Source organism: Haemaphysalis longicornis, unplaced genomic scaffold, assembly GCF_048455015.1.
Source record: "Haemaphysalis longicornis isolate Haplotype H1 unplaced genomic scaffold, Haemaphysalis longicornis Haplotype H1 scaffold_11, whole genome shotgun sequence".
NCBI lineage: Eukaryota > Metazoa > Arthropoda > Arachnida > Ixodida > Ixodidae > Haemaphysalis > Haemaphysalis longicornis.
In genome coordinates, this window is record NW_027526214.1 from 75976694 (window position 1) to 75987306 (window position 10613).

Consider the following 10613-nt stretch of genomic DNA (forward strand, 5'->3'; position numbering starts at 1 on the left):
ACAAAAAAAAAGTGCTTGTGTTGCCATTATTAGAGATTTGGAGGCGCGACACATCATTAGGTAATTTGGCAATTAAAATTTTATTCTCAAAGAAAACATTTATTGCTCGTTTTCGAAATTTTTTTCAACCCTAATACCAAAAATAAAGCTGGTATTGCAAACATTTCTAGAGCGACAGCCACTTAACAAAACTATAACTTCGTTCCTTCGGGTAACCCAGGTGTCACTTTGGTCTTTGCTGCAATTCCTTCTTGTAAGTGCAGTTCAACTGTTGAAAACAAATAAACAATGGTGGTATACATAGAATTATGCATCCCTGAAAAACTATTTCACACAAAACGTGTTTTTTTTTTGTTTTGGTTCTCGCATTTCTAGAAGTTTGGTTAATATTCTGAATATAGCACGCCATGGACAATATAAATATTATTCCGGAAATTGAAGTCGCCGTATAGAAATTTCGAATCGCCGGGAAAATTTTTTTAATTGGAGTTAGGGATCGGCATAGTAGGTAGCAAAATTTCTTGCCGCTATCGCCTGGTCCGTAACATATGCCGATTATTGTTTATACTGCGTTAAAAGGAATTACTAGCCATATTAGTTTAAGCGAGTCGTATTTACGTATAAGTGACGAAGCAATCGTGTTTCTGATAGCAATGAGAAGGCCTTCCACTCCGAAGCCGAATCGATCACTGCGAAACAGAGGGAAGTTGTAACACATTTCGCAGTCGAAAATGTCAGCATATAGCCACGTTTTGGTTAAGACGATATCAGAATTGTTGTTATCTATGAAAGAGAAGATGGTCTCTGTTGTTGTTGACGTCTGTTGATGACTCGGAAATTCCCGTTAGGTTAGAAAGGGACTTGATGCATTCCTGCACGAAATCTTAGAGGCCGCCGCAATATTAGCGCTAAAGGAGCAGGAACGTTATTAAAGGAGCAGGGCGTCGTATTAGTATCCCCATGTGACGAAGAATGGCAACGAAACCAGCAATATTCTGAAGGTTGTGTCATATCTTGTCTTTCCTAACAATGCGTGCCTGTGCCCTAACTGTCCTGCTGACAAAACATTTTTTTCGAAATAAGGTCATGTTTAGCGTTGTCTATACATGTTAACACTCCATCTAAACGCGGTGGGTTTAGGAAATGCCGACGAGAAAACGACCGCATTGGAGGTAGCAGGAAAAGGTTCGCCGTATCATACCACTAAGCACTGAGTTTGTATTCCAGTCAAAGGTTGCCAGAGAGTTGCACAGCTCTAACGGCTTAACATTAGGCTTACATAGACCGCTACGAGGGGCAGACGCTGTTGTTTACTTGTCTGACTTGTGTATAGGGTTCTGCCAGTATCCGTAGCACAGATCAAGGTCTACATAAATTTCCGCACCTTGCACGAAGTCCAGGGAGGGGTCTCCTTGGGGGATGAGATGCATTTCCTTCCTATTAATTTTGTTTAATGCCCGGTAGTCGACACAAAAACGAACGATGCTATTCATTTTCCCATCCAGTAGAGCTCTGGAAGACCACAGGTTGAATTATGGCCAAAATAATGTTGCTTTAAATATATCAGCCACATCTTCAATAAACTTCTGTTATAATAAAGACACCATGTATGAGCGGCGAAGGAAAATTGCAGACCCATTGGTTTGAAGCTGTGCGCGGCTGCATTTGCGTGCGTGGGTTACAGCTGAAGTGAAGAACAACAAACTTCTCGCTGTCCTACGAAATGTTTGCCTGTTTGGAAACGATCATATTGTAGTTAGCGATCCTACCTATAGTTAGCGATCATAATATATCCTGTACAACTGTAAACATTTTATCCAATCTAAAATCTTATGGCTTCATTGCCATGCAGCACCTCATTTATTCTTTTAGGTGCTCCTCCAGGCCCCATCGCAGTACCCAGTTTTCTCTTTCAAACTGCAAAACATAAGCAGTGAAATCACGCATTAATCTCATCATATCAATGCAATATTTTTTGGAGATCTTCATTTTCTTAATGTTTGGTCAAGCTATTCTGCACAAAGGCAAAATGAAAAAAATTACTTGAGTTGCTTGAAGTGTGCCTGAACTTCAGTTCATTCCAAAGGCTCACAAAACCAACTAGGTAATTCCTAATATATTCTAGACTTCGCGCTAAAACATATTCCCGAGAGCACGTCATAAATTACGGACCTCCCTGAAATAAGGGACCACAGAATCATACCTGTCCAATTTGTAATTAAACCCGTTTTGATACCAAGAGTTTAAAAACCATTTACTTAGACAAGAATAAAAAGCAAGTATTGACTTTTAAATAATGCAGGTTTACCCCATTTTAGAAAATGTCCTGCCTTACCACAATTTATGCAAAAATTGACCTATTTTCCGAGACAAACTAAACGAGGCGGTTGGTCAACGTATTCCCCAAATGAACATCCATTTTCTTCAGCACAACGTTGGTTCGATAAAGGAACGAAGCGGCTAGAAAAGGAAAACGTTTGTTCCCCGGATGTACGCTACAAACACAACACCGCCAGAAATGCTTATCTAGAATCCAAATGCCACGCGACTCATGTTTAAAATTTAACGTGCCGAACATGCGCAAAGACGACCCCAGAAATTTCTGGCAATTCATAAACCCACCGGCACGCACAATATTACATTATGAAATGGGTCAGGGGCCGCAGTGACCAACGCAGAGTGTGACAACGTTGTTGCTGAATGAGGTTTTACTCAAGAATTGTCCTTTTGTATTCTTCATGCGAACATGGAATGTACTAAGTGACCAATTACATCTTTTCCATCAGCATACAATCTCCAAGCGACAATATCAAACTTTCGCCGGCAGCTGGTTTGCACGAGGGTATGGTAAAGTACAAAAAAATAAACATACATTTCCCAAATATATATTTCTGATATTTTCACCGTCGGTATCACCAGTCACGGTAGCCCAAAACTGCAAACACCGAATCAAAGTCCGCTGTAGATCATAAATCAGGTAAACACTCCCCAAAAAACCATCTTAACCCATTAAAAAGAATAATTTTGTTACCACTCACGAGCTTATTTGTCAACCATCTAATAAATAAATCTACCTATGATACCTCGGTTGTCCCCCGCGGTTGGTCCTCAATCTATTTCTGTTTTCGATGTCCATTAAAAAACACAAATGCATGCATCTATTATCATTCGAGTGTTTGTACACGACTGCCTAATTTATCGACAAATACCTGCACTTCGGATGACACATCTCTGCGAACTTAATATGGGTAGCATCCTTGGCACGTTGGTACTTCATTGATAAATAAATTAATTGCGCTAAGAAGGGTGTTTTTCCTTGCTTAATCTGTGTACCCCTTTTTAGAGCAATAATGTGTTTAGCAATCTCAACGAAATGACCTGTGAAGTCTGAAAGAATGGGGCAACCTTTCGCTAAGCGAACTAAACCCTAACAAACGTGAGACCATCTCCTTCCCCTGGTGAAGCCATTTACTTGCTTTTTCGTACTGAATTGCTGAAACCGACATAGACCTGGTCCCCTCCAACAAATATCTTGAACTAACTCATATCAGGGATACAACCAAGCCAATAATAAATGCAAACGTTATTTGTTCTGCTTACATAACACTCGCTGTTTTGTTTTTGCCGCGCCCCTCAAATTGTGGAATTGCTAGCCAACCACACCTTTACAATATCGACATTTCGGCACATTGATATATATATACATATGTGTGTGTGCGTGTGTGTGTGTGTGTGTGTGTGTACGTGTGTGTGTGTGTGTACATAATCGTCAATGGAGTGGTTCAGGTAAAAAATTGAAAGGGTGCGACAGAAACACACTTCTTATATAATACCTTCTCAAGTTCCTTTCTCAGTTAAGTTATTAGGGAAGCTGTCAGGGTAATCTATTAGAACGACCTTGCCCTATTAGGACCTTGCCCTAAACGGTAGCAGTAATGATATAGGAGGAAGAATATTTCGAGATTGTCTACGAGTAGCTGCGTGGCCATGGTGTGTTTAAACTGCCCTGGGGATGTAGCCGAAGGTGTAAAAGTGCACAGCACAGCCCAGTCGCTATAAAGATAGGCGGAAATTGTACGAAGTGTTTCCGGTCCCCTCTGGAAAAAATGGTGACTGCCATCGAAAGTGGGATTATGCGACTTGAGGCCGGAGTCCGAGAGGAAGTCAGACTGAAGGTGATTGGCGTTCTCGGGAGCGTTCCCCGACAGCGTCAACAGAACTTAAACGCAGATGAAGCCGCAGCCATCCGTAGCCTACGAGATGATGATAATGTAGTCGTCCTCCCTGCCGACAAGGGAAATTGTACCGTCGTGCTTGACCGCCAAGCCTACGAAAGCAAAGTTCAAGACCTCTTCGATTGATCAACGAACAAAAAACTGAAAAAGGACCCAACCCCCCAAGTTCAAAGGCAGCTTAACAAACTCCTGGCCAACATTTTCAAGAAGTACCCCGATTTCCGAAGCCTATATCTGCGACTGATCGGCCGGAATGGCTGAGCGCCTGGTTTTTATGGGCTACCGAAAATTCATAAACCCGATGTGCCCCTCTGGCCTATTGTATTCTTCACAACTTCAACACTTCGAGCCCTGTCCAACTTCCTTCATCAGGTTCTCTCCCCTCTCGTCGGCAAAACGTCCACCCACGTCAAGAATACCAGCCACTTCGTCGAACTTGTCTCCGAAGTGCCGATCGACCGTGGAGACAGACTCGTCTCTTTTGACGTCGTGTCGCCTTTCACCAGCGTCCCTGTTTCCCTGGCCGTCGCAACCACCACAAGTGCCCCCGAGAACGACGACAGCCTGAGCTCCAGGACCCGCCTCAGCGTCGGCGAGATAACGCAACTTCTGCAGTTCTGCCTTCAAAGCACATATTTCTGCTACAAGCAGGAATATTTCAGGCAAGTAAATGAAACTGCGATGGGGGCAGCTATTTTTGTGACCACAGCCAACCTTGTATTGGAAAAAATTGAAAGAATCGCTCTGGAAAACTTCTCCGAAAAGCCCAAGGTGTTTCTTCGATACGTGGACGACTGCTTTTGTGTCATGAAAGAAGCCACAGCAAACAACTTCCTGTCGCAGCTAAATTCTATTGAACCAGCCAATTCACTAAGGAAAAAGAAACGAACAGCAACTTAACATTCCTCGACGTTTTGATAAAAAGACAGAAAGAAGGACTACATTTCACAGTATACAGGAAACTCACCCACACCGGCCGCTACCTGCAATTCGATTCCTGCCACCGAAATTTGCAAAAATCATCTGTGGTCTGAGCTCTCTTACTTAGAGCCAGAACTATATGCTCAATAGAAGGGGACCGGAAGAAAAAAGAAAAAGACGTAATCGCTGACCTGAAGAAAAATGGATACACGAGCAACTTCATACGACGCGTCAAACGCCGTCTCCCTCAGCCGAGCTGCAACCAAAAATATTCCTCTGTACTGACGCCGCCGGTCGAGAACACCTCTCCTGTCTCCGCCGTCTGCCCTCCCACCCCCTCGGCACGCCGACCCACCCGTATTTCCGTCCGCTATATTAAAGGAACGAGTAAAATGTTATCCCGCATCCTTCGCAAGAAAGGCATTGTCATCTCCCACAAGCCAGTGTCAACTCTTCGACGGCTCATACCTCGACCTAAAGAGCGGCCGCCAAAAGAAAAATCCCAAGGGGTCGTCTACAACATTGCTTGCGCACAATGCCCCGTTAGTTATGCTGGGGAGACCATGAGCTTCCCGGAACGCCTCCGCCAACACAAAAACGACGTCCGAGAATCCGACACTCAGCGCAGTGCATTAATTGGCCGAGCACTGCGAAAAAGCTGACCACAGGATTAACTTTGATGGCGCGCAGGGGATTGGAACCGAAACCAATTACTCACAAAGATTACTGCTTGAGTCCTGGCACATGCAAGGTAACCGGCAAGGCCTGAATTGATCCCTCAGAGCCCTTCCCACCATCTACGCCAACAGCCTCCGACGCGCCAGGGCAAGAATCCAGTAAGAAAAAGAAAAAGAAGAAAACACCTTTATAACCGCTGCTTCTAGTTTGTACATAGTCACCCCTGATGAAGGAGCAGAGTTGGCTCCGAAACGTTGGGACCGCTTTGAATAAACACCCTTGGTTGGTGTATTTGCCTCTTATGCTTAACCCAACCAGACAGAGTTCTGTCGAAGATGTTCACATTCGAAGTGTTTGATGTATTGTTTTTGGGAAAGCCTTCTTTTCAAAATATATTTCATCTTCCGGAAATATCAGGGTTCACTTTGAAAAACTGGATAATTGTAAATGTGTTGTACAAGAGCAGTCGACTTTTCCTGATTTCTGTCCCCGGTGTACGACACCTGTCTAGAATGGGTCTTTGTTGTCCTTTAGATTTCGTGTTGGTGTTCATAATTCCTAAGGGTATGAGTTTTTTTCTCTTGTAAATGTAACTGACTCTCTCTCTTTGTTGTGCCTGGTACCAACGTATAACCAGACCTATTGAGCCCACAAAGTACCCACCAGATTTCATTTTTTTGTGGAAATGGACTTCTCTCACGTGAGGTATCGAGGAATGGCACCCCAAGCTTTGTGTGAGGAATGGCACCCCAAGCCAGCTATTCTTCATCCCACAAAAACGTGGGTTGCGCGTGGAGCTTAAGTACTTCAACAGGAGTTTTTGGTGGCGTCGAGGGTGTGCAGAACTGGGAGTATGATTGCTTTATCAAACCGTAGATCTCATACACGAGTAGTGTAGTAAATTCTCTGCTTTAATTTATTTTTCGACACATTGTTCTCATGCGATGGAATAAGAGGCACACAGCCAATTGCACCGCAGGCGTTCAAGTGTTGATTTTTTTTTACTATTTAGGTGGTTTCTCGGAGCATTGACTTGCGCATAAAATTGCTAAAATACTTTCGATAAGGCGACCTTAGGCATCCGTTCTATGAAAGCTGGAGAGTGTATTACATGTATTTATTTTCCGTGAACACACGTGTGTACGTCTACGAACGCCTGCGTTAGGCTAGTGCTGCTAACCAGCCGCCGCCGCGGAGGTTGCTCCGGGTAACACACGTGGCATGTGCCGCCCGTTAAGTTTGGGAGCCGTTGCGAGCCTTCCCGTATCAGAAAACTTTGTACCCTCAGCTTTATGGGGGGTCAGGTAAATTGTTACGAATCAGCACCACTACCGTACGTGTTGGCTGCGACAGCAGAAGTTAAAGGCTCTGCATGGATGCCCGTAGAAAATTTTCCCATGGTTAAAAAAAGCAGAATACTGACCGAACATATCCCACTGATGTTACCATATTAAACCGGAATGCCTGAAGAAACCTGCATGTTTGCCAAAGAAGGCCCTAGGCCTGAACTTGAAAAAAATGGAAGGGCACCTTTTGGAGCTTCTTCCCGGGACATTGGAACTTATTTACAATGCTTTGAACCACCTAATAAGGGTGCTCGGGTCAAGCGTTGTGTCCACTCCCATACCTATAATTATTCAACGTGGCGCAAACGCGCGTGAAAATTAGCCAAATATTTTGTCTTTCTTGGCTGGTGAATCACGGCCAAGACAACGCAATGCCTTTTACTCATATAGCGGGAGGGTGTATGCCACTCACAGGGAAAAAGGTCCAAGTCGACACAGGAGCGCAAGGGCAGGATTTTATACGCCGGTTATATGAGCTGAATTCGGGCCTGGAGTGGTTTGTGAATTTAACACAAAAATAAAAATGAGGGCTGACGAAATACTTTAATTTTATAACCGATGAATCAAGAGGCATATGAAGAAAATTTAAAGCAATTATAAGCAAGCGTTTTAGGAAGGCATACCCGGTAACAATGGCGTAGGCAAATTAGCAAGCGTATTAAATCCGTCTTATACCAGATGCGAAAGAGAGAGGGTAGAGGGTAGAGGGCATCTATGCTCATTAAGGATGCCGACAGTTTGCGACTCCTTTCCGAGGGTGCCAAGTGCGACGTCGAAGATCAACCGTCGTAGGCGAGGCAAAAAAATTAGAGAACAGTTGCCGACAGAGCGCCGGTGGGCTCGGCGCTCTGGTGGGCTCGGTGGCTGCGCCACGGAACAGTCATCTAACCCGCTCTTGTTCGTCATGCAGGTGTATGCTACGTTCGTCATCCACGTACTCTCCTCGGCTTCACTCGTTGCCGCGACTGACGGACCAGCAGCCCGCGAGCCTTTGTGGCTCGACACCAGCGCGGCTACCAGTACCCAATGCGCCTCCAACCCCAACACTCTGGCCTGTCAAGCGGCGCCCCCGCCCGAGGAAGTATGGATCCTGCAGACATCGGAAATCCCATCTTCAGCGACATCAGCAGCAGCTATAAAGCGGCAACATCCCGGCGCGCCGCTCTGTGGGCTCGGTGGCTGCGCCACGGAACAGTCATCTAACCCGCTCTTGTTCGTCATGCAGGTGTATGCTACGTTCGTCATCCACGTACTCTCCTCGGCTTCACTCGTTGCCGCGACTGACGGACCAGCAGCCCGCGAGCCTTTGTGGCTCGACACCAGCGCGGGTACCAGTACCCAATGCGCCTCCAACCCCAACACTCTGGCCTGTCAAGCGGCGCCCCCGCCCGAGGAAGTATGGATCCTGCAGACATCGGAAATCCCATCTTCAGCGACATCAGCAGCAGCTATAAAGCGGCAACATCCCGGCGCGCCGCTCTGTGGGCTCGGTGGCTGCGCCACGGAACAGTCATCTAACCCGCTCTTGTTCGTCATGCAGGTGTATGCTACGTTCGTCATCCACGTACTCTCCTCGGCTTCACTCGTTGCCGCGACTGACGGACCAGCAGCCCGCGAGCCTTTGTGGCTCGACACCAGCGCGGGTACCAGTACCCAATGCGCCTCCAACCCCAACACTCTGGCCTGTCAAGCGGCGCCCCCGCCCGAGGAAGTATGGATCCTGCAGACATCGGAAATCCCATCTTCAGCGACATCAGCAGCAGCTATAAAGCGGCAACATCCCGGCGCGCCGCTCTGTGGGCTCGGTGGCTGCGCCACGGAACAGTCATCTAACCCGCTCTTGTTCGTCATGCAGGTTAGTAGACAAAGCTCTCTGTTTTCTAAAAAATCAAGCAATTACTGTCTGGTACAGCTGCCGAGCCCGCAGTGTTGTGTATGCATGGCCTTCGAATGCATTGATGTCATACATTGTTTATTGATATTACTGTCTGGGGACATTGAAAGCAATCCAGGGCCTCTTGATGATAGTGCCGTTATTCTCGATGAGCTAAAAAAAATATCTGCTGGGCAGGCTACGCTTCTCTCCGAGGTGCAAGACCTAAAAACGCAACTGCATACTACGGAAAAAACCATCAGTGACCTAAGTAATAGAATAACGCAGCTCGAAAAACACTACCAAAGCCTTTCAACCGTTCAAACACAAATAACGGCGTTAGAGACCGGTGCAGGCGCCACAGCTCGTCACATTCAAACGCTGGAGGCCCGGTTTGACGATGCGGAAAACCGCTCGCGACGGAACAACCTAATATTCTATGGTCTTCCAGATACTAACCATTCTGAAACTTTCTCTGAGTCCGAAGAACTAATTATGAGCCTCTGCAGCGAACACTTAAACGTTGAAATTGACCCGAAAGAACTTGAAAGGGCACATAGGCTCGGCCGTCACAAGCCTGGCCAGAACCGCCCGGTCATTGTAAAATTTACATCCTTTAAAACTAAAGAAACAATCCTGTCTAACGGCAAAAAACTAAAAGGCACAACTTACTCAATAGGGCAGGATTTCTCTCGTTCGGTCCAAAATTCACGGAAACACCTCATTGCCTTCGCTAGAAGCAAATCTACCGCTTTTTCATGCCCTTACAAAACGTCGCTGCTTGGCTCAAAGCGGTACGTCTTCGATGAAATGTCACAAACCGTCAAAGAAATCACGTAGCAATCCAACAAGCACCGCCAACCGTCACACCGCCCATGCAATCGATTACGTCCAAATATTTCCACTTCCGTAATCTACACTAACGCCCGCAGTTTTCTTTCTAAGCGCGAGCAAATATCTAATCTTGTTTTGTCATCCGACAGCAATATACTCGTTCTAACCGAAACGTGGCTGTCAAGTGACGTTACGGACAAAGAAATCCTGGCTGATCTCCCGAATTTTGACGTTTTTCGGAACGACCGCAAAGGGGCTCGAGGGGGAGGTGTTTTAATCGCCACTAGCAAGTCACTATCGTGCTCAGTTGTTGATATTACATCTGACATAGAAATACTATGGCTTCGTATTCGTTCTACGCCACTAACTCTGCTGCTTGGAGTGTGCTATCGGCCCCCACAAAGCAGCCCAGATTTTCCAGAGAAACTTAACGACATATTGAATTACCTCGCTGTTAAACAACCCAACGCGCATGTCCTGCTTTTTGGCGATTTTAACTATCCCGATATTGACTGGAAAGACCAAGTCGCTTTGACAGGGAGCAGTACTGAAACAAAAGAATTCATAAATATCTGCTTGAACTTTAATCTCACCCAGCTGGTATCGGAGCCAACCCGCGTGACAAACAACTCAGCCAACATACTAGACTTGATACTAACAACGCAACCTGACAGTTTATCTTCACTTACATACCTTCGTGAAATCAGCGATCACAAGGTCATACAC

The 10613-nt window shown here is 45.8% G+C and overlaps 1 protein-coding gene across 1 annotated transcript; it reads left to right on the plus strand.

Moving 5' to 3' along the window:
* The first annotated feature begins 8060 nt into the window (after nt 1–8060).
* On the plus strand, nt 8061–9893 carry LOC144160863 (uncharacterized). The gene has a single exon (XM_077691986.1). It carries the CDS (start codon nt 8085–8087, stop codon nt 9891–9893), a length of 1809 nt encoding a protein of 602 aa, XP_077548112.1. The 5' UTR covers nt 8061–8084.
* Nucleotides 9894–10613: the final 720 nt, after the last annotated feature.